Source organism: Oncorhynchus masou, unplaced genomic scaffold (assembly GCF_036934945.1).
Source record: "Oncorhynchus masou masou isolate Uvic2021 unplaced genomic scaffold, UVic_Omas_1.1 unplaced_scaffold_1422, whole genome shotgun sequence".
NCBI classification, from domain to species: Eukaryota; Metazoa; Chordata; class Actinopteri; order Salmoniformes; family Salmonidae; genus Oncorhynchus; species Oncorhynchus masou.
This window is the reverse complement of record NW_027004172.1, coordinates 95,109-119,590: the sequence shown is the minus strand read 5'-3', so window position 1 is coordinate 119,590 and position 24,482 is coordinate 95,109. Positions and strand designations below refer to the sequence as shown.

Genomic DNA, 24,482 nt, shown 5'->3' with positions numbered 1-24,482 from the left:
AGGTGGGCTATTTACAGGTGGGCTGTGTACAGGTGGGCTGTGTACAGGTGGGCTGTGTACAGGTGGGCTGTGTACAGGTGGGCTATTTACAGGTGGGCTGTGTACAGGTGGGCTATTTACAGGTGGGCTGTGTACAGGTGGGCTGTGTACAGGTGGGCTATTTACAGGTGGGCTGTGTACAGGTGGGCTGTGTACAGGTGGGCTGTGTACAGGTGGGCTGTGTACAGATGGGCTATTTACAGGTGGGCTGTGTACAGGTGGGCTGTGTACAGGTGGGCTGTGTACAGGTGGGCTGTGTACAGGTGGGCTGTGTACAGGTGGGCTATTTACAGGTGGGCTATTTACAGGTGGGCTATTTACAGGTGGGCTATTTACAGGTGGGCTGTGTACAGGTGGGCTGTGTACAGGTGGGCTGTGTACAGGTGGGCTGTGTACAGGTGGGCTATTTACAGGTGGGCTGTGTACAGGTGGGCTATTTACAGGTGGGCTGTGTACAGGTGGGCTGTGTACAGGTGGGCTATTTACAGGTGGGCTGTGTACAGGTGGGCTGTGTACAGGTGGGCTGTGTACAGGTGGGCTGTGTACAGATGGGCTATGTACAGATGGGCTGTGTACAGATGGGCTATTTACAGATGGGCTATTTACAGATGGGCTGTGTACAGGTGGGCTGTGTACAGGTGGGCTGTGTACAGATGGGCTGTGTACAGGTGCAGTGATCTGTGAGCTGCTCTGACAGCTGGTGCTTAAAGCTATGTTGAGGGTCAGCGTGGCATATGAGTTGTTGCCTACCCTCACCACCTGGGGGCCTCCCGTCAAGAAGTCTAGTATCCAGTTGCAGAGGGCGGTGTTTAGTCCCAGGGTCCTTAGCTTAGTGATTAGCTTTGTGGGGACTATGGCGTTGAACGCTGAGCTGTAGTCGATGAATAGCATTCTCACGTAGGTGTTCCTTTTGTCGAGGTGGGAAAGGGCAGTGTGGAGTTCAATAGAGATGGCATCATCTGTGGATCTGTTGGGGCGGTATGTGAATTAGAGTGGGTTGAGGGTGTCTGGGATGATGGTGATTAATGACCAGCAGCTAGTTAGACTAAAGACATATCACTAGCAGTCGCTATGACGACTCCATTCAAAACCCCCCTCCTGACCCTTAACCTCTGCCCTCTGACCTGTTGGTGTCCCGTGCTACGTGCTCGTAGACGCTCTGAACCCCTATCTCCAGCCGGGTACAGCCGTACCCCAGCGTGTCACTGAGGTGTCTCTTCAGACAGTAGTCAGGAGGCGTCTCGATGGCGATGCCCAGACACAGTGTTACTGCGTTCAGAGCACCTAAAACGAGAAGGAGAAGAGGTCAGTCTTGCTGACACAAATAGAACCTAGTTCTATAGTACGACCGAACGAACCAATCTGAACCGAACGGGTTCAGATTGAGGGATATGGTTAACGCGTCTAGCCTCCTAGACCAACCTCTGTATGTATGGGAGCCGAGTGGTTAGAGCATTGGACTAGTAACTGAAATATTTGCTTGATCGAATCTCCGAGCTGACAAGGTAAAAATCTGTCGTTCTGCCCCCTGAACAAGGCAGTTAACTGACTGCTCCTAGGCTGCCACTGTAAGTAAAAATGTTCTTTAACTGACTTGCCTCGTTAAATAAAAGGTTTAAATATATATACACACACATTTCAGAGGGGTTGGGATAAAGCAGAACCTAACTTCCTGTTTGACCCTGTGTACAATATAGGAATCTTAAAAATGGGATTTTTACAGTTGAAGTCGGAAGTTTACATACACTTAGGTTGGAGTCACTCGTTTTTCAACCACTCCACAAATGTCTTGTTAACAAACTATAGTTTTGGCAAGTCGGTTAGGACATCTACTTTGTGCATGACAAGTCATTTTTCCAACAATTGTTTACAGACAGATTATTCACTGTATCACAATACCAGGGGGTCAGAGGTTTACATACACTAAGTTGACTGTTCCTTTAAACAGCTTGGAAAATTCCAGAAAATTATGTCATGGCTTTAGAAGCTTCTGATAGGCCAACTGACATCATTTGAGTCAATTGGAGGTGTACCTGTGGATGTATTTCAAGGCCTACCTTCAAACTCAGTGCCTCTTTGCTTGACATCATGAGAAAATCAAAAGAAATCAACCGAGACCTCAGAAAAGAAATTGTAGACCTCCACAAGTCTGATTCATCCTTGGGAGCAATTTCCAAATGCCTGAAGGTACCACATTATTCTGTACAAACAACAGTATGCAAGTATAAACACCATGGGACCACGCAGCCGTCATACCGCTCAGGAAGGAGAGGCGTTCTGTCTCCTTGAGATGAACGTACTTTGGTGTGAAAAATGCAAATCAATCCCAGAACAACAGCAAAGGACCTTGTGAAGATGCTGGAGGAAACAGGTACAAAAGTATCTATATCCACAGTAAAACAAGTCCTATACTGACATAACCTGAAAGGCCGCTCAGCAAGGAAGAAGCCACTGCTCCAAAACCGCCATAAAAAAGCCAGACTACGGTTTGCAACTGCACATGGGGACAAAGATCATACTTTTTGGAGAAATGTCCTCTGGTCTGATGAAACAAAAATAGAACTGTTTGGCCATATTGACGATCGTTATGTTTGGAGGAAAAAGGGGGAGGCTTGCAAGCTAAAGACACCAACCCAACCATGAAGCACGAGGGTGGCAGCATCATGTTGTGGGGTTGCTTTGCTGCAGGAGGGACTGGTGCACTTCACAAAATAGATGGCATCATGAGGGAGGATAATTATGTGGATATATTGAAGCAACATCAAGACATCAGTCAGGAAGTTAAAGCTTAGTCACAAATGGGTCTTCCAAATGGACAATGACCACAAGCATACTTCCAAAAGCCAATTTGCCACAACTTTGGAAAACAAATTCAAGGTATTGGAGTGGCCATCACAAAGCCCTGACCTCAATCCTATAAAAAAAATCTGTTGGCAGATCTGAAAAAGTGTGTGCGAGCAAGGAGGCCTACAAACCTGACTCGGTTACACCAGCTCTGTCAGGAGGAATGGGACAAAATTCACCTAACTTATTGTGGGAAGCTTGTGGAAGGCTACCTGAAACATTTAACCCAAGTTAAACAATTTAAAGGCAATGCTACCAAATACTAATTGAGTGTATGTAAACTTCTGACCCACTGGGAATGTGATGAAAGAAATAAAAGCTGAAATAAATCATTCTCTACTATTATTCTGACATTTCACATTCTTAAAATAAAGTGGTGATCCTAACTGACTTAAAACAGGGAAGTTTTACACTGATTAAAATGTCAGGAATAGTGAAAAACTGAGGTTAAATGTACTTGGCTAAGGTGCATGTCAACGTCCGACTTCCACTGTAGATGTGCGATTACATTCGGGGCAACTTCGACCTCAAGAGCAAGTACCTGGACAACTCCATCATGTCCCTGACAGGAAAATGTGGGACATTCTAAATGTCCCTGGCAGGAAAATGTGGGACATTCTAAATGTCCCTGGCAGGAAAATGTGGGACATTCTAAATGTCCCTGGCAGGAAAATGTGGGACATTCTAAATGTCCATGGCAGGAAAATGTGGGACATTCTAAATGTCCCTGGCAGGAAAATGTGGGACATTATAAAATCACGTCATAAAATGGCACAACAAAATGAAACTGCAGGACCAAGGAGAGCAGATCCAGGACGTATTGAAACTACAGGACCAAGGAGAGCAGATTCAGGACGTATTGAAACTGCAGGACCAAGGAGAGCAGATCCAGGATGTATTGAAACTACAGGACCAAGGAGAGCAGATTCAGGACGTATTGAAACTGCAGGACCAAGGAGAGCAGATCCAGGATGTATTGAAACTACAGGACCAAGGAGAGCAGATCCAGGACGTATTGAAACTGCAGGACCAAGGAGAGCAGATCCAGGATGTATTGAAACTGCAGGACCAAGGAGAGCAGATTCAGATTAAATTGAGATTAGACATCTACTTCTTCAGTCTGGCTGTCATTTTCTCCACTTGGACAGGTTTGACAATGATAAAACAATCGAGAGCCCTTATCAGGTTTGATGACCACAGTCATCATCTAGACCAGTCATCTCAGCTCATATTCCTCCAACCTATTACTGGCAACACAATGTCCATTCTAACAATCTGATGACTGACTTAAGACAATCACAGGATTTATTGCTTCAGAGAACACATCCGATTGGCTGATAGGAGTCAATAAAAAAAATGATATAATCTGAATAGCTATTTGCAGGTTAAATACTGAAGCTTTTCTCATCAAACGAACAAGGGCGTAGCGGGACTCTGACACAGGCAGGCACACACTGACACACACTCTGACCCTACAGACACAGGCAGGCAGGGACAGACACAGGCAGGCAGGCAGGGACAGACACAGGCAGGCAGGGACAGACACAGGCAGGCAGGCAGGGACAGACAGACAGGCAGGGACAGACACAGACAGACAGGCAGACAGGGACAGACACAGACAGACAGGCAGGCAGGGACAGACACAGACAGACAGGCAGGCAGGGACAGACACAGACAGACAGGCAGGGACAGACACAGACAGGCAGGCAGGGACAGACACAGACAGGCAGGGACAGACACAGACAGGCAGGCAGGCAGGGACAGACACAGGCAGGCAGGCAGGGACAGACACAGACAGGCAGGCAGGGACAGACACAGGCAGGCAGGCAGGGACAGACACACGCAGGCAGGCAGGGACAGACACAGACAGGGACAGACACAGACAGGCAGGGACAGACACAGACAGGCAGGCAGGGACAGACAGGCAGGCAGGGACAGACACAGACAGGCAGGGACAGACACAGACAGGCAGGGACAGACACAGGCAGGCAGGCAGGGACAGACAGGCAGGGACAGACACAGACAGGCAGGGACAGACACAGACAGGCAGGCAGGGACAGACACAGACAGGCAGGGACAGACACAGACAGGCAGGCAGGCAGGGACAGACACAGGCAGGCAGGGACAGACACAGACAGGCAGGGACAGACACAGACAGGCAGGCAGGCAGGGACAGACACAGACAGGCAGGGACAGACACAGACAGGCATGCAGGGACAGACACAGGCAGGCAGGGACATACACAGACACAGGCAGGGACAGACACAGGCAGGCAGGCAGGGACAGACAGGCAGGCAGGGACAGACAGGGACAGACACAGGCAGGCAGGGACAGACAGAGACAGACAGACAGGGACAGACAGACAGGGACAGACAGACAGGGACAGACAGGGACAGACAGAGACAGACAGACAGGGACAGACAGACAGGGACAGACAGACAGGGACAGACAGACAGGGACAGACAGAGACAGACAGACAGACAGGCAGCAGAGAAGAGCCTCCCACATCTCAGCCTGATAAGCAGCCTCAACAATTAGAGTAATCCGTCTGAACGTGCTGATAACACTGCTGGATGAGCAGGAGGGCGGGCGCACACACAGACCTCATCAGCTACTAAGGAATAAATACAGACAAACAAACAAGCCCTCAGGGTCCAGACCTCCATTCCCCAACTCCTCTATCACATCCCTCAATCTTCTATTGATCTCCCAGAAGTCACACAAAACTTCTCCCTCCTACTGCAGTGAAGAGGGCCAAAGCATAGAGTCCCAAAGACACAGGGGACACGAGGGTGAACTTTAGAATTCACTCTCTAAACAAATATCAGATCAAAATGTACACTTCCTCATTTGTATGATAGGTTAATAAGGTATAAGTATTTTAGCTTGAGAAATAGATTTTTTTTTTTTTAAATGTTCTACAACAGTGGTTCCCAAACTATGGGGCGCACCCTTTAGGTGGGGAGTGAGGGGGTCGGCAGGGGTCCCCCTCCAGCAAAAATACAGAGCCAATTTAAATTATTATTTAACAAAAAAAATTGTACAGGAACTGATTCCAGGTTTAAATTTACTCTTGAAAGTTGTAATAGTAGAATACACAAGTTACAATTTATAAATTGGGTCATTTTTATTTTTTATTTTACCTTTATTTAACCAGGCAAGTCAGTTAAGAACAAATTCTTATTTTCAATGACGGCCTAGGAACAGTGGGTTAACTGCCTGTCCAGGGGCAGAACGACAGATTTGTACCTTGTCAGCTCGGGGGTTTGAATTTGCAACCTTTCGGTTACTAGTCCAACGCTCTAACCACTAGGCTACCCTGCCGCCTCTACACTCTAACCACTAGGCTACCCTGCCGCCTCTACACTCTAACCACTAGGCTACCCTGCCGCCTCTACACTCTAACCACTAGGCTACCCTGCCGCCTCTACACTCTAACCACTAGGCTACCCTGCCGCCTCTACACTCTAACCACTAGGCTACCCTGCCGCCTCTACACTCTAACCACTAGGCTACCCTGCCGCCTCTACACTCTAACCACTAGGCTACCCTGCCGCCTCTACACTCTAACCACTAGGCTACCCTGCCACCTCTACACTCTAACCACTAGGCTACCCTGCCACCTCTACACTCTAACCACTAGGCTACCCTGCCGCCTCTACACTCTAACCACTAGGCTACCTGCCGTTATCAGTTCCTCGTCTGTCATTACAGAGCTAATTATAACTTGTTAGAAATGTCCAGATCAATTAGCCCATGTCAGCTAACATCTTTTTAAAACTCTATTTAGGTTTTGAAACCCATAGATATTAATGTCATTTGTTTAGTCACTCATATCAGACGAATACACACTAGACATAGCAAAATGTGTAGAATTGCAAGAAAATTAGCTTTAAAAAGGCAACATATTCTTTGCACCTCATGACAAAATGTGTAGAACTGCAGGAAAAAAAGCTTTAAACTTGCAAAATTCTTTCCACCAACAAGAGGGGTGTGAATAGTTAGTCATGAACAGTGCTTGTGTCAATAGAAATAGACATTGCGGTGAGCAGGGGGTGCCCAGCATGAGCTCCATTTCAAACTAGAGATCTAGCACCATCTAGTGGAACCAACTAACCATTACACTCCAGCCTGTAACTATTTCACAGAGACCAGAGTCCTCCAAATAATACACATCTTAGGGTCTACCTTAGCAGTACCTAACAGCCTCTGTGAGGGAGGGGGTAGCAGTGTTACCTGACAACCTCTGTGAGGGAGGGGGTAGCAGTGTTACCTAACAGCCTCTGTGAGGGAGGGGGTAGCAGTGTTACCTGGCAGCCTCTGCGAGGGAGGGGGTAGCAGTGTTACCTGACAGCCTCTGTGAGGGAGGGGGTAGCAGTGTTACCTGACAGCCTCCGTGAGGGAGGGGGTAGCAGTGTTACCTGAGAGCCTCCGTGAGGGAGGGTGTAGCAGTGTTACCTGAGAGCCTCCGTGAGGGAGGGGGTAGCAGTGTTACCTGAGAGCCTCCGTGAGGGAGGGGGTAGCAGTGTTACCTGAGAGCCTCCGTGAGGGAGGGGGTAGCAGTGTTACCTGAGAGCCTCCGTGAGGGAGGGGGTAGCAGTGTTACCTGAGAGCCTCCGTGAGGGAGGGGGTAGCAGTGTTACCTGAAAGCCTCTGCGAGGGAGGGGGTGGCAGTGTTACCTGAGAGCCTCCGTGAGGGAGGGGGTAGCAGTGTTACCTGAGAGCCTCCGTGAGGGAGGGGGTAGCAGTGTTACATGACAGCCTCAGCCACATTGTTAGAGGCGTGTCCTGACAGGGGTTAGAGGCGTGTCCTGACAGGGGTTCGAGGCGTGTCCTGACAGGGGTTCGAGGCGTGCCCTGACAGGGGTTCGAGGCGTGCCCTGACAGGGGTTCGAGGCGTGCCCTGACAGGGGTTCGAGCGTGCCCTGACAGGGGTTCGAGGCGTGCCCTGACAGGGGTTCGAGGCGTGCCCTGACAGGGGTTCGAGGCGTGCCCTGACAGGGGTTAGAGGCGTGCCCTGACAGGGGTTAGAGGCGTGTCCTGACAGGGGTTAGAGGCGTGTCCTGACAGGGGTTCGAGGCGTGCCCTGACAGGGGTTCGGCGTGCCCTGACAGGGGTTCGAGGCGTGCCCTGACAGGGGTTCGAGGCGTGCCCTGACAGGGGTTCGAGGCGTGCCCTGACAGGGGTTCGAGGCGTGCCCTGACAGGGGTTCGAGGCGTGCCCTGACAGGGGTTCGAGGCGTGCCCTGACAGGGGTTCGAGGCGTGCCCTGACAGGGGTTCGAGGCGTGTCCTGATAAAGTAGTCTCTGTACTCCTCAGCCAGGGCCATGAAGGCTCCTCCCATCACTATAAACTCCACCTTGTCCACACTGTGGCCCAGCTGCTTCAACTGGACGGACAGACAGACAGGAGAGACTTGGAAGAAGGTGCCGCGTAAACTCAATCCATTATGATTCTATTACAGCGGCAAGCACCTCTGTAGCGTAAAGCCATAATGGGACGGGTAACTAGAAGTGTGTGCAGGAATGTGTCACTGACCTGTTCCACCCGATCTCTGGTCTGCCGGTAGGGATCAGAACGTGCTCCGATGGCTCTCATAGATTTATAGAAGAGACCTTTTAGACTCAATACGATGCATGAATAGCCCATAGGGAGCTGGGAATGAGCTTGTAGACTTTTGGGGCAGCAGGATAGCCTAGTGGTTAGAGAGTTGGACTAGTAATCGGAAGGTTGGAAGTTCAAACCCCCGAGCTGACAATGTACAAATCTGTCGTTCTGCCCCTGAACAGACAGTTCCTAGTTCTTGAAAATAAGACTTTGTTCTTAACTGACTTGCCTCGTTAAAAAAAAGGGGGGGGGAACTGTTTTGAATGGTTTACCTCATAGCCTGTAAGACTGTGGAGTATTCAAAGAGTCCGGAACACCTGGTTGGGAGTAGAAGGCACAATTAAATAGCCGGTTATTTTTCTGATCAATAAATAAATAAATACATAGCTGGTTATTTATTTATTTTTTATTATTATTATTATTTTGCATAAATCACTGTGGCCAGAGACGTTCTAGTCTCACTGAAGCTACATCATGAATGTACTCACACACAGATGTTTCCTGTGAAATTGATGTGAGGACAACGATGGGGTTTTAACGTCACAGCCACGACAGCGATCTGGACAACGATGGGGTTTTAACGTCCCAGTCACCACAGCGATCTGGACAACGATGGGGTTTTAACGTCACAACCACGACAGCGATCTGGACAACGATGGGGTTTTAACGTCCCAGTCACCACAGCGATCTGGACAACGATGGGGTTTTAACGTCACAGTCACGACAGCGATCTGGACAAAGAGATACAAGTACACACGCTCCTTCAAGTTAATTTCAATTGTTAAATGCTTGTCTATTTTAAGTACACACACCCGTTTGAGCTTAAGACAGGTTTCTGGCATGACATAAGGTTTTGTTTACTTGGTGGGTCACAAGAAACCTCCCCAAGGGCTTTGGCGAGGTGGTGGACTGGGAGCTTTTAGATACAACTCATGACCAGAAGTATGTGGACACCTGCTCGTCCAACGTCTCATTCCAAAATCATGGGCATTAGTATGGAGTTGGTCCTCCCCTTTGCTGCTATAACAGCCTCCACTCTTCTGGGAAGGCTTTCCACTAGATGTAGGAACATTGCTGCTATAACAGCCTCCACTCTTCTGGGAAGGCTTTCCACTAGATGTTGGAACATTGCTGCTATAACAGCCTCCACTCTTCTGGGAAGACTTTCCACTAGATGTAGGAACATTGCTGCTATAACAGCCTCCACTCTTCTGGGAAGGCTTTCCACTAGATGTTGGAACATTGCTGCTACAACAGCCTCCACTCTTCTGGGAAGGCTTTCCACTAGATGTAGGAACATTGCTGCTACAACAGCCTCCACTCTTCTGGGAAGACTTTCCACTAGATGTAGGAACATTGCTGCTACAACAGCCTCCACTCTTCTGGGAAGGCAGATGATTTTTATGTGCTACGCGCTTCAGCACTCCTGTGAGCTTGTTGTGGCCTACCGCTTCGCGGCTGAGCCATTGTTGCTCCTAACCGTTTCCACTTCACAATAACAGCACATACAGCTGACCAGGGCAGCTTTAGCAGGGCAGAAATTTGACGAACTGGCTTATCCTATGAAGGTGTCACGTTGAAAGTCACTGAGCTCTTCAGTAAGGCCAATCTACTGCCAATGTTTGTCTATGGAGATTGCATGCCTATATGCTCGATTTTATACACCTTGTCAGCAACAAATCGACTCATTTGCAGGTGTGCCCATATACTTTTGTGTATATAGTGTCGATAAGAATAGTAACCAATTACCGGAAAACTGTTGATTAACGTTAGGTACCTAACGTTTGGTTAGGTTGGGGTTCTTACTTGTTGAGGTTGACGTCATTTCCTTCTTCATGCGCTTCGACCAGCTGATTGATGACATCAGCAATGCTCATCATCACCACCAGCTCGGCTCAGATCAGCTGGCATTAGCTAGCTACCGACACATAGCAACAACATAGATAAATAACTAGCTCTTTTAGAAAGTCAACCCATACCTAGCATTCTCACTTTTTATTAGTCTACAAAAACGGAGACAGGGTTGGTTGATTACATAGATATGCAGTTTTTCCCTTGCTAGTTAGCTGAATTGTAAGTTAGCAGCATGGCTAATTTAGCAAACCCAAGCAGAGGGAAGCATTTCTGAAATGTAGAGGATAGTTCCACACGCGTACTCTTTTTCTTTGGCTTCCCCCATATCTTCGGTTACGTTAATACTCTAAATTCACAATATGAAACGTGTTATAAAGCCTACAATAACTTAGAGAAGATGAGAGAACTGTCAACTCTGTAAACAACACTCAATCACACTTGCACGAGTCATGCCGTCCGCTGCTGGAAACTGTCGTAAAACAACATCACAGCGCTTATTCTTTTATTCCCATAAATTCCCTGTCCGTAACAAAATAATGTAAAACGTTGGACGCTGTCTCTAATGAAATGAGCTTTTGAAAAATGCTTCCGACATCTATACTTCTAATCTTTTCCACCTACTTTTACTATAAATAGACAGTATATTTTCCTAAACAACTTTAAACGTTTAACTTTAAAAATTATCTACAATAAATCAAGGAAGTCTCGAACAGTTTATTCTTGACGATCAGACCTTTGCGCAAGTCTACAAGAGTGGGGTAATTTGTATCCCCACTAAACCCGGTTAAGGTTTCAGGACTGGTTAGGATGACTTCAGTGATCTCTACGGGCGATATCAGGAAACGCAACAGGTGAAAAACTATTCATTTTCGCAATGCGCTGTCGTCGTTCCCGGTGAGTTTGCAACACTGTGAGTGTAATTTGTGTTTATTGAGAATGTTTTTATAATAGGAAGAACTCAAGACAACTTGCTATCTAAACTGTTTATATTTGTTGCTGCCAATTTTTTTTTGTCCGCCAATGTCACCATATGCTTGTTTTTACCCAGCTAACACGCAAACTAGCCAAGGAAGGTGCACTTCTGGAAGACAACTCTGCCTGCATTTGGGAAGTTCGAGGAAGGGAGAAATAATAATTCTTCTCACGGTGAGTTGACAGCTTTCTCTGTCCAATAAACTCGTTGTTGTTGTTGCGAGAGTTGGCTTTTCGTACAGCCTTCATTCCGTCTTGGGACGCACTGGATGGAATACAAAACCCACAGTAAGTAGTGTGTTTGTCTGTAGGTGTAGTTATAGTTGACTTTCTATACCTTCCTATGATTAAATAACCTGTGATTTATTTTTTTAGAGATCAACCATTTTACGTTGTGTACATTTTGTCAAGGTGAAACCAGTAGGTAGATACTAGAATGTATACCAAGAGGGATGTGGCACGATTCATACGAGTACAGTAATGGTATGCATTATTAATGAATCTGATTCATTCCAGCAACAGAACCTACTGCCATGGACGACAACTTGAGTAACTCCAATGTAAAGGTCGCTGTTCGCCTCCGACCAATGAACAGAAGAGGTGAGATCAAAACACAAACCTTGTGACCAGTGCTTGACATGGACTGAAATAGCATGGTGCTACACTATTAGAATAAAACAAAACACCTCTATTCATTATGTAAACATTAGGACATGTTGGTGTGGCTATGTTGATGCACTAGCTGTGTGATTTAAAATATATATATATTTTTTTTAGCAGCCTTGAATCATCAGCTATTCCTGGACCCATCACAACTGTTCTTGTTTACTGTTGTTGTCCTGTGTGTTCCCCGCCAGAAAAGGATCTGAAGACTAAATGTGTGGTGGAGATGAACGGGAACCAGACAGTGTTGAATCCAGCTAGTCAGAACCTGAGCAAGGGAGACCCGAGGTAGAAACAAACACCACACACACACAAACCTTTTCAGCGGGAGCTCTAGGAATGCTGCGGTCAGCTCAAGGTATGAGGACAGCGACAAGCAACGGCTCATTTTTTGGCAGCTATTAGATATCACTATGGTTACGTTCTAATATCCTGCCTACACTAGCTCACGACTTAGAATACATGCCAGATACAGTGAATAAATATTCGCCCCATTTTCTCTACTTTTGCATATTGTTGATCCTGAATGTTTTCACATTTTTCAAACAAAACCTAATATTAGATAAAGAGGAACCTGAGTGAACAATTAACACAACAATTACATATTTCATAAACAAAGTTGTGCAACACCCAATGCCCCTGTGTGAAAAAGTAATTGGCCCGTTACACTCTAACTAGTTGTACCACCCTTTAGCTGCTATAACTGCAACCAAACACTTCCTGTAGTTGTTGATCAGTCTCTCATATCACAGTGGAGGAATTTTGTCCCATTCTTCCATGCAGAACTGCTTTAACTCAGAGACATTTGTGGGTTTTCAAATATGAACTGCTCTTTTCAAGTCCTGCCACGACATCAAAGCATCCCCAAACCACCACCATTCTTGACCGTTGGTATGAGGTTCTTACTGTAGAATACAGTGTTTTGATTTTCACCAGACATAATGGGACCCATGTCAGTGACGTGAGAGACTGATCAACAACTACAGCAAGCATTTGGTTGTAGTCATTGCAGCGCCAGAGTGGTATAAAGGGGAACTGGGATGTTTCATAACTTTGTTAACAGAATTTTTTTTTTAATGCTTATTATTTGTTCCTTCAGGTTCCCTTTTATCTAATTAATATTAGATGGATTAACAAATGAGAAAATAAGTATTAAAAAATGTGGTTTTGGTTGAAAAAAATCAGAAAGAGGGCAAATACATTTTCAAGGCCCTGGAAAGGGGAATACCTAGTCAGTTGTACAACTGGAAGGGAAAGGGGGATACCTAGTCAGTTGTACAACTGGAAGGGAAAGGGGAATACCTAGTCATTTGTACAACTGGAGGGGAAAGGGGAATACCTAGTCAGTTGTACAACTGGAGGGGAAAGGGGAATACCTAGTCAGTTGTACAACTGGAAGGGAAAGGGGAGTACCTAGTCAGTTGTACAACTGGAAGGGAAAGGGGAATACCTAGTCAGTTGTACAACTGGAAGGGAAAGGGGAATACCTAGTCAGTTGTACAACTGGAAGGGAAAGGGGAATACCTAGTCAGTTGTACAACTGGAAGGGAAAGGGAGTACCTAGTCAGTTGTACAACTGGAAGGGAAAGGGAATACCTAGTCAGTTGTACAACTGGAAGGGAAAGGGGAATACCTAGTCAGTTGTACAACTGGAGGGGAAAGGGGAATACCTAGTCAGTTGTACAACTGGAAGGGAAAGGGGAGTACCTAGTCAGTTGTACAACTGGAAGGGAAAGGGGAATACCTAGTCAGTTGTACAACTGGAGGGGAAAGGGGAATACCTAGTCAGTTGTACAACTGGAAGGGAAAGGGGAATACCTAGTCAGTTGTACAACTGGAAGGGAAAGGGGAATACCTAGTCAGTTGTACAACTGGAGGGGAAAGGGGAATACCTAGTCAGTTGTACAACTGGAGGGGAAAGGGGAATACCTAGTCAGTTGTACAACTGGAGGGGAAAGGGGAATACCTAGTCAGTTGTACAACTGGAAGGGAAAGGGGAGTACCTAGTCAGTTGTACAACTGGAGGGGAAAGGGGAATACCTAGTCAGTTGTACAACTGGAAGGGGAATACCTAGTCAGTCGTACAACTGGAGGGGAAAGGGGAATACCTAGTCAGTTGTACAACTGGAAGGGGAATACCTAGTCAGTTGTACAACTGGAGGGGAAAGGGGAATACCTAGTCAGTTGTACAACTGGAAGGGAAAGGGGAATACCTAGTCAGTTGTACAACTGAATGCCTTCAACTGAAATGTGTCTTCGTCATTTTTACCCCTACCCCTCTGAATCGGAGAAGTGTGGTTGGCTGCCATAATCGACATCCACTGTACAAGGCTTCATTGTAAGTGGTGTGGTTTAGTGTATATTGGAACAGAGGCTTGAGATAGCTTGCTCTGCGTTGGGATTCTAGGCCACTGGATTGGTTTCCTCTCGAGGTCAACCCTTATCATAGATTACTAGCTTGTTGAAAAGTAACAAAATGCTTCCCCCCCAGAAGGTTCTTCAATTGCAGGAAGTTTATTAGGGGAAAAAATAACTTATTTTTTGTTGTTTATTTTGGAGTCGTTAGCTCAGCTTCCATCCAGTTGGTGACAAATTTTCATGTGAATATTCTAAAAATATGTATAAAAAAACCATGTACATTTTCCACCAATGGTGTGTTTCCACCAAACTGATTTGTTGCAGATAAAAACAATCTAATCAAATGTATTTGTAAAAGCCCTTCTTACTACATCAGCTGATATCTCAAAGTGCTGTACAGAAACCCAGCCTAAAACCCCAAACGGCAAGCAATGCAGGTGTTGAAGCGTGTGTGTTAGGATGTAATAAACTCAAAAGGTTTTACATAAATGGTTAGTTTACCCAAATTACAAAATGGCCTGTTGATTTCCTGAACCTGTTAGCAGTTTATGGACATGGTATGACAGCAAAGCCTTGGTTTCGTTGTCTACCACCGTTTCCACATGCTAAGGTTTTAGCATTTGTGGCACCAATCCCATTGAAGTCTTGAGACTGATTTATTTTTCTTTTAAAGGTCATGAACAGTCCAAATCATGTTTTTCATGAAATTGGATGATATTTGGATAAAAGCAGATCAAAGTGTGATCACCAAAGTGTGAACAATTAATGTTACTTCTACATTGATCAAGTTTGTTACTGGTCCCTTCCCCCATGTCAAACGCTTGGATTCAGGAGACGGGATGACTAAGGAGATAGGGTGATATCACCTTAACTCATTTTAATACACCAATGCTAACATTATATTCTCTTATCTAATTTAAATAAGTACTGCCTTGGTACCAACATCGGAGAAGGCGTGTTTGCGGAGGGAGTGGTTTGTATATTCAGATAGCTACGCTACTGGTGCCAACATTTGACTTTAGGGTGTCAGAAAATATAATTAAAGTTGGCAAATATACTTCTGTTTCCCCTTTCATCTGTGTCTGGTGTTAGCTAGTTACAGGTTAGCTAAGTCTTCATCTGTGTCTGGTGTTAGCTAGTTACAGGTTAGCTAGGTCTTCATCTGTGTCTGGTGTTAGCTAGTTACAGGTTAGCTAGGTCTTCATCTGTGTCTGGTGTTAGCTAGTTAAAGGTTAGCTAGGTCTTTATCTGTGTCTGGTGTTAGCTAGTTACAGGTTAGCTAGGTCTTCATCTGTGTCTGGTGTTAGCTAGTTACAGGTTAGCTAGGTCTTCATCTGTGTCTGGTGTTAGCTAGTTACAGGTTAGCTAGGTCTTCATCTGTGTCTGGTGTTAGCTAGTTACAGGTTAGCTAGGTCTTCATCTGTGTCTGGTGTTAGCTAGTTACAGGTTAGCTAGGTCTTCATCTGTGTCTGGTGTTAGCTAGTTACAGGTTAGCTAGGTCTTCATCTGTGTCTGGTGTTAGCTGGGTCTTTTATCAAGCATGGAACAATCCCCCTTAAATATTCTGGGTGATATTTGAGTCACTCTCACATGGGAATCAGAATGATTGTTTCGGGACCTTTTTTTAACATTTTGTTTTTCAAATAATCTACAAGACTGAGTTTCACAATAAATTGCAGTTAATGCTCAGGTGATTTGGACGTGAAAGCGAGAAGAAGAAAAAATGCTGTACCGAATAAAAAAATAAAAAAATAAAAAGTTAAATGTGTTTCCATCGCATTTTCAACTCAACTGATGGTTTTGTCACAAACTGTTGCGTTTAAATAGCAATGATGCCCAATCTGGTCTTGGCATGTGCCCTCTAGCCAACAGATCGCAGATACTCTACTGGTAGGCTAGTCTACAATGTACATAGAATGACCTTAACAGTTCAATGCTCAAAGGACATGGTATAGACTTCAGTGTAGAGAAGGAAAATGACCTCATACTTCCCTGTTGAACATTGTCTCCTCTCTAGTCCCATCAGCCTAAACTACCTACAGTATATACCTTCTGTGTCATCAGCTCCATTAAAGAGATACTGCTGCCTGGTATGCCATGCTCTGTATGCACACTCAGTCACAGAAAGAGTCAACTCTGTCTGGTAACTTGGCACTAACCCTCCTTTCCACTCCTCTACCCTCCCCTTTGCTCTGGCCTGGCCTGTGCCTTTCTTTACAAAGGGTGTGTCTGTTCTGTAGTCAGTCAGTCAGTCGGTGAGTGTGCAGATGTGACGGATGCTCACAGGAGGGATTGTGTACCTGTCCTGGTGAGGTGGTGACCTGTTTCAGCAGAACAAATACCTGTCCTGGTTTGTTAGCCTATGGGCCCTGGTTAGTTTGGGGGTTTGTTAGCCTATGGGCCCTGGTTAGTTTGGGGGTTTGTTAGCCTATGGACCCTGGTTAATTTGGGGGTTTGTTAGCCTATGGACCCTGGTTAGTTTGGGGGTTTGTTAGCCTATGGACCCTGGTTAGTTTGGGGGTTTGTTAGCCTATGGGCCCTGGTTAGTTTGGGGGTTTGTTAGCCTATGGACCCTTGTTAGTTTGGGGGTTTGTTAGCCTATGGGCCCTGGTTAGTTAGGGGGTTTGTTAGCCTATGGACCCTGGTTAGTTTGGGGGTTTGTTAGCCTATGGGCTCCTTTCTATAGTCTACAATCAGCAGTGGGGACATTTTTTGTTTTTGATTGTGATTTCTGCCCTGACACGCTGCAGTGCTGTCTGTCTGTGCTGTCTATCCCCTGGGCTCAATATGAACATGTTTTGCTGGCTTCAGAATGAATCTCTTCCCAGATTCCATTTGGGTTATTATGGGATGATCTTACCAGAGCATCAGGCTGCTGCAGGGAGGTCTGGGCCTTTTTTTTTATGAGTAAATGTCCTTGAACTATTCAATATGTGTCTCTTTATAATAAGATTTGTTTTTCTATTGGTTTAGGAGATCACAAGGCTAGTGGAGGATCTCAGCCAGTGGAGGCCTTGGGCTATAATAAACCTGCTGTCTTTACGGTCCTTATCAGGGATGGAATGTTTATGTGCCGACAAACTAAATCAGTAATTTTATTGTGGGGTATTCTCACCGGGGGTTGCTTTTAACATGTATTGTTGGAGCCCCTTGAGAGAGCGGGAGAACAAAAAAGGGAGAGCGAGAGAGAGAGTGTACTCTTGCTGGCTGTGAAGATGTGCCAGCTATCAGAGTTGAGGAATGCTCCAGCAGGCCAGGAGAAGCCAACAGGCTTAATGTTGCTCTTTCATAAAGCGCCTGTAACACACACTACTTCTACACAGGAGGGTCTTGTTTAAAGTCAGCCAAGCTACCCTGTGGTTTAGTTGCAACTAAGCATAAATATACAGAAATTATAAAATCACCCACTTTCTAAGTATAGTTGGTAGGTCCAGGTAACTGTCAAAAGAACAGAAACGCCAACATAAAGTGTCTTAAAAGGGCGTTGGTTCACCACGAACCAGAACAGCTTCATTACACCTTGGCGTAGATTCTACAAGTGTCTGGAAGTCTATTGGATGGAAGAAACAAGTGTCTGGAAGTCTATTGGATGGAAGAAACAAGTGTCTGGAACTTGATTCGACACCATTCTTCCACACGAAATTTCATAATTTGGTGTTTTGTTGATCATGATGGAAAATGCTCTCAGGTGCTACTCCAGAACCTCTCGTATGTGTTCAAAGGGGTTGAGATCTGGCGACTGACACACACACACACCCTTTAAATGGCAGGTAGCCTAGTGGTTAGACAGTTGGTCCAGTAACCGAAAGGTTTCTGGATCGAATCCCCGAGCTGACGAGGTAAAAATCTGTGGTTCTGCCCCTGAACAAGGCAGTTAACCCACTGTTCCCAGGTAGGCCTTCATTGTAAATAAGAATTTGTTCTTAAGTGACTTGCCTCATTAAATAAAAAATGTAATACAAATTTTAATTAAAAATCATTTAAAATACCCCTGTGCTCCCTTGAGATCCCTCCTTTTAAATCACTGAGATCTCTATTAACCATGGTAACCAAAATAATGGGCAACTTGGCATTTCTATGAATGATGGGATGTTAATTGCTTAATTAACTCAGGAACCACACCTGTGTGGAAGCACCTGCTTTCAAAATACTCTGTATCCCTCATTTACTCAAGTGTTTCCTTTATTCTGATAGTTACATGTATTGTATAAACTCACATAACTTTAATTTACAGTGTATTCAGACCCCTTGACTCTGAGTCAAACAAGCAAATGCACTAACTCACATACGCTGTTGTTACTGTTTTATTATCTATCCTGTTGCCTAGTCACTTTACCTAAACCTTTACACTTCCTTCACAAAGTATTCAGACCCCTTCCCCTTTTCCACATTTTGTTACGTTACAGCCTTATTCTAAAATGGATTAAATAAAACATTATCCTCATCAATCTACACACAATACCCCATAATGACATCACAATACTCCATAATGGCATCACAATACTCCATAATGACATCACAATACTCCATAATGACATCACAATACCCTATAATGACATCACAATACCCCATAATGACATCACAATACCCCATAATGACATCAAAATACCCCATAATGACATCAAAATACCCCATAATGACAGAGAACAGGTTTTTAGACATTTTAGCAAATGTATTAAATATATATTTTTTTAAACAGATTCCTTATTTACATAAGTATTCAGACCCTTTGCTATGAGTTCCATCTGTGGAGATGGGAAAACCTTTCAGAAGGACAACCATCTCTGCAGCACTCCACCAATCAGACCTTTATGGTCGAGTGGCCAGACGGAAGCCGCTCTTCAGTGAAATGCATATGACAGCGCACTTGGAGTTTGTCAAAAGGCACCGAAAGGACTCTCAGACCACGAGAAACTAGATTCTCTGGTCTGATGAAACCAAGATTGAACCGTTTGGCCTGAATGCCAAGCGTCACGTCTGGAGGAAACGTGGCACCATCCCAACGGTGAAGCATGGTGGTGGCAGCATCATGCTGTGAGGATGTTAATCATGGTAGGGAATGGGACAATAGTCAGGATAGAGGGGAAAGATGGATGGAGCAAATTACAGAGAGATCCTTGATGAAAACCTTCTCCAGAGCACTCAGGACCTCAGACTGGGGCAAATGTTTACCTTCCAACAGGACAATGACCCTAAGCACACAGCCAAGACAACGCAGGAATGGCTTTGAGACAAGTCTCTGAATGTCCTTGAGTGGCACAGCCAGGGGCCTCCCACTCTTTCTATTCTGGTTTTGAGCCAATTTGCGCTGTTCTGTGACGGGAGTAGTACACGTCATTGTATGAGATCTTCAGTTTCTTCTTAGCAATTTCTCGCCTTCATTTCTCAGAACAAGAATAGACTGACGAGTTTCAGAAGAAAGTTATTTTGTTTCTAGCCATTTTGAGCCAGTAATCGAATCCACAAATGCTGATGCTCCAGATACTCAACTAGCCTAAAGAAGGCCGGTTTTATTTCTTCTTTAATCAGAACAACAGTTGTCAGCTACAATAGTCATTTACAACATTAGCAATGTCTACACTGTATTTCTGATCAATTTGATGTTATTTTAATGGATAAAAAGTGCTTTTCTTTCAAAAACAAGGACATTTCTAAGTGACCCCAAACTTTGGAACGGTAGTGTATGTGCAGATGGATAAGGTGTAATTACCTAAAATGTATTGAACCGTATTGAAGTTGTTGTTTTGATAGGAGAGGAGGAACGTCCGTCTGGGTTTGAAGGGCACGCGGCCTAGCCTAATCGTTCCAAGCGCGGCCTAGCCTAATCGTTCCAAGCGCGGCCTAGCCTAATCGTTCCAGGCGCGGCCTAGCCTAATCGTTCCATGCGCGGCCTAGCCTAATTGTTCCAAGCGCGGCCTAGCCTAATCGTACCAAGCGCGGCCTAGCCTAATCGTTCCAAGCGCGGCCTAGCCTAATCGTTCCAAGCGCGGCCTAGCCTAATCGTACCAGGCGCGGCCTAGCCTAATCGTACCAAGCGCGGCCTAGCCTAATCGTACCAAGCGCGGCCTAGCCTAATCGTACCAAGCGCGGCCTAGCCTAATCGTTCCAAGCGCGGCCTAGCCTAATCGTACCAAGCGCGGCCTAGCCTAATCGTTCCAAGCGCGGCCTAGCCTAATCGTACCAGGCGCGGCCTAGCCTAATCGTTCCAAGCGCGGTCTAGCCTAATCGTTCCAAGACCTTTAGTGAGTGAAGGTCACAGCATTCTCACGTCTCAGATCCATGGCATGAGGATTAGTTGCATTTACAGCTTTAAGCCTATGATGATTTAAAAAAACACATTTTTTTGATACGTTTTTTTAATAGCTTAAATGTTTTACCCTGTACCTGAATGCTACTCAACACTGGTGTTATTAGTTAGCCCACTTTGTCTTGAGGTAAGCTGTTGTTAACTGTGGCTTTCCATTTCTCCTCTGTTGTCCTGTCCAGGAATCAGCCTAAGGTGAGCCCTTAACCAGGACAGTATTGTGAGGTTACAAAATCACTATTAAATCACTACGAAGGTTTTGTGTGTGTGTTCCTCAACTGGCTGTCATTTCCCCCCCTCAGGTCTTTGCTTATGACTACTGTTTCTGGTCCATGGATGAGGCCGACACAGACAAGTTTGCAGGTTAGTTACATATCAAAATGTTGAATACATTTTTTTCAATAGCAAAATAATGCTCTGGGGTGAAGTTTCCCCCTAGGTACAGACCTAGGATCAGACTTCCTTTGCCCAGTCCTAATCCTTAACCATTGCTAAATGGACCCAGGAACTGCATCTAGGTGCAATTTCACACTACACCCAGGATAACAGGACAAAAGGACATAGCTACAATATCCACAAAACCCAGTCGATGTCTTTAAGAAATGTAGCTAAATTTGTCTAAATTGATCCTTTTACAATAACGAAATGGTTATATAAACAAATAATTGGTGAAATCCCAGTGTAATGAGGCCTAATGCAGCAGATGACATGGAGTGAGTTTAGAATACCAAAGTTAAATCGCCAGAACTGCTAGCAACGAGCTAACCAAGCTAACAACAAACTCACTAGCTAGCGCAGTTTACGTTGAACAATTCCAGTTGAAACTGGTTAGAGAGAGGTCTGTGTTCACAATAACATTTTATTGACTTCCAAACCATGTACATACTAGCCCTAATGGCACTATTTGTTTATACATCTCCCGTTGACATGACAACTGGGTCAGCGTCCCGATCCTTAGAATCGATCACGTTATAAACGCATTCGTTTTGATTGGCTGCTGCTTGCAACAAGTTGCACAAAATTTAAAAGTTTCAATTGGATTTAACCAGGTAACAGGTGAGTTGTTTATTAGTTGCAGGGGGGTGTTTCACGAAGCAATCGAGAAGCAACTCTGCTGCAAGCAACTAGCGCTACGTGGAGGGAAGCACTGTGTTTCCTGGTCCCAGAGCGCTGCGTGGAGGGAAGCACTGTGTTTCCTGGTCCCAGAGTGCTGCGTGGAGGGAAGCACTGTGTTTCCTGGTCCCAGAGTGCTGCGTGGAGGGAAGCACTGTGTTTCCTGGTCCCAGAGGGCTGCGTGGAGGGAAGCACTGTGTTTCCTGGTCCCAGAGCGCTGCTTAGAGGGAAGCACTGTGTTTCCTGGTCCCAGAGCGCTGCTTAGAGGGAAGCACTGTTTTTCCTGGTCCCAGAGCGCTGCGTGGAGGGAAGCACTGTGTTTCCTGGTCCCAGAGCGCTGCTTAGAGGGAAGCACTGTGTTTCCTGGTCCCAGAGTGCTGCGTGGAGGGAAGCACTGTGTTTCCTGGTCCCAGAGTGCTGCGTGGAGGGAAGCACTGTGTTTCCTGGTCCCAGAGCGCTGCGTGGAGGGAAGCACTGTGTTTCCTGGTCCCAGAGCGCTGCGTGGAGGGAAGCACTGTGTTTCCTGGTCCCAGAGTGCTGCGTGGAGGGAAGCACTGTGTTTCCTGGTCCCAGAGCGCTGCTTAGAGGGAAGCACTGTGTTTCCTGGTCCCAGAGCGCTGCTTAGAGGGAAGCACTGTGTTTCCTGGTCCCAGAGCGCTGCTTAGAGGGAAGCACTGTGTTTCCTAGTCCCAGAGTGCTGCTTAGAGGGAAGCACTGTGTTTCCTGGTCCCAGAGCGCTGCTTAGAGGGAAGCACTGTGTTTCCTGGTCCCAGAGCGCTGCTTAGAGGGACGCACTGTGTTTCCTGGTCCCAGAGCGCTGCGTGGAGGGAAGCACTATGTTTCCTGGTCCCAGAGCGCTGCTTAGAGGGAAGCACTGTGTTTCCTGGTCCCAGAGCGCTGCTTAGAGGGAAGCACCGTGTTTCCTGGTCCCAGAGGGCTGCGTGGAGGGAAGCACTATGTTTCCTGGTCCCAGAGCGCTGCTTAGAGGGAAGCACTGTGTTTCCTGGTCCCAGAGCGCTGCTTAGAGGGAATCACTGTGTTTCCTGGTCCCAGAGCGCTGCGTGGAGGGAAGCACTGTGTTTCCTGGTCCCAGAGCTCTGCTTGGAGGGAAGCACTGTGTTTCCTGGTCCCAGAGCGCTGCTTAGAGGGAAGCACTGTGTTTCCTGGTCCCAGAGCGCTGCGTGGAGGGAAGCACTGTGTTTCCTGGTCCCAGAGGGCTGCGTGGAGGGAAGCACTGTGTTTCCTGGTCCCAGAGCGCTGCTTAGAGGGAAGCACTGTGTTTCCTGGTCCCGGAGCGCTGCTTAGAGGGAAGCACTGTGTTTCCTGGTCCCAGAGCGCTGCTTAGAGGGAAGCACTGTGTTTCCTGGTCCCAGAGCGCTGCTTAGAGGGAAGCACTGTGTTTCCTGGTCCCAGAGCGCTGCTTAGAGGGAAGCACTGTGTTTCCTGGTCCCAGAGCGCTGCTTAGAGGGAAGCACTGTGTTTCCTGGTCCCAGAGGGCTGCGTGGAGGGAAGCACTGTGTTTCCTGGTCCCAGAGCGCTGCTTAGAGGGAAGCACTGTGTTTCCTGGTCCCAGAGCGCTGCGTGGAGGGAAGCACTGTGTTTCCTGGTCCCAGAGGGCTGCGTGGAGGGAAGCACTGTGTTTCCTGGTCCCAGAGCGCTGCTTAGAGGGAAGCACTGTGTTTCCTGGTCCCAGAGCGCTGCTTAGAGGGAAGCACTGTGTTTCCTGGTCCCAGAGCGCTGCGTGGAGGGAAGCACTGTGTTTCCTGGTCCCAGAGCGCTGCGTGGAGGGAAGCACTGTGTTTCCTGGTCCCAGAGCGCTGCGTGGAGGGAAGCACTGTGTTTCCTGGTCCCAGAGCGCTGCTTGGAGGGAAGCACTGTGTTTCCTGGTCCCAGAGCGCTGCGTGGAGGGAAGCACTGTGTTTCCTGGTCCCAGAGCGCTGCTTAGAGGGAAGCACTGTGTTTCCTGGTCCCAGAGCGCTGCTTAGAGGGAAGCACTGTGTTTCCTGGTCCCAGAGCGCTGCGTGGAGGGAAGCACTGTGTTTCCTGGTCCCAGAGCGCTGCGTGGAGGGAAGCACTGTGTTTCCTGGTCCCAGAGCGCTGCGTGGAGGGAAGCACCATATTTCCTGGTCCCAGAGCGCTGCGTGGAGGGAAAAACAGGCCCCAGCTTTAACTGAACTAGTACAACTGTAGAAAGGAACAGACCTGGAAATCCAGCCTCTTGTCTTCAGGGAAGAGAAATCTCTGCCTTGGAGAAATAGCCACATATTCTTGTAAAACTCAATTGGAATGTAATGTGTGTCTCTCAGGTCAAGAGGTCGTGTTCCAGTGCCTTGGAGAGAGTCTTCTGGACAATGCCTTCTTGGGCTATAACGCCTGTATCTTCGCTTATGGACAGACAGGTTGGTACCAGTCAATTAATCAAACGTATTTTTATAATGCCCTTTTTACATCAGCAGATGTCACAAAGTTATATACAATTAGCCAGTCTAAAACCACAAAGAACAAGCGATGCAGAAACATAGTGGCTAGAAAAAACTCCCTCAAAAAGGCGGGAACCTCAAAAAGGCGGGAACCTCAAAAAGGCGGGAACCTCAAAAAGGCGGGAACCTCAAAAAGGCGGGAACCTCAAAAAGGCGGGAACCTCAAAAAGGCGGGAACCTCAAAAAGGCGGGAACCTCGAAGGCGGGAACCTCAAAGGCGGGAATTACCATATTAGAGTAGTTACTCA

The 24,482-nt window shown here is 46.5% G+C and overlaps 1 protein-coding gene and 1 long non-coding RNA gene across 3 annotated transcripts in view; one reads left to right on the top strand and one right to left on the bottom strand.

The window, feature by feature from the left end:
* Positions 1 to 538: 538 nt before the first annotated feature.
* LOC135530793 (uncharacterized) lies at positions 539 to 10,792 on the bottom strand. 2 transcript variants are annotated; one of them, XR_010453898.1, is made up of 6 exons: positions 10,647 to 10,792; positions 10,297 to 10,408; positions 8,979 to 9,221; positions 8,763 to 8,807; positions 1,164 to 1,323; positions 539 to 1,006 (listed from the first exon to the last, which is right to left on the bottom strand). It is a non-coding gene; the product is annotated as an uncharacterized LOC135530793 (long non-coding RNA). The 2 variants fall into 2 exon arrangements; XR_010453897.1 differs by having other exon boundaries at positions 10,297 to 10,792.
* A 335-nt stretch (positions 10,793 to 11,127) lies between these two features.
* LOC135530792 (kinesin-like protein KIF13B) overlaps positions 11,128 to 24,482 on the top strand; it is a 29,111-nt gene continuing 15,756 nt past the window's right edge. The window contains exons 1-7 of the mRNA XM_064958975.1: positions 11,128 to 11,238; positions 11,393 to 11,490; positions 11,833 to 11,916; positions 12,174 to 12,267; positions 20,824 to 20,836; positions 20,944 to 21,004; positions 24,061 to 24,153. Of these exons, the coding sequence (XP_064815047.1) occupies positions 11,850 to 11,916; positions 12,174 to 12,267; positions 20,824 to 20,836; positions 20,944 to 21,004; positions 24,061 to 24,153 (328 nt within the window). The 5' untranslated portion in view covers positions 11,128 to 11,238; positions 11,393 to 11,490; positions 11,833 to 11,849. The remainder of the gene's footprint in view (positions 11,239 to 11,392; positions 11,491 to 11,832; positions 11,917 to 12,173; positions 12,268 to 20,823; positions 20,837 to 20,943; positions 21,005 to 24,060; positions 24,154 to 24,482) is intronic.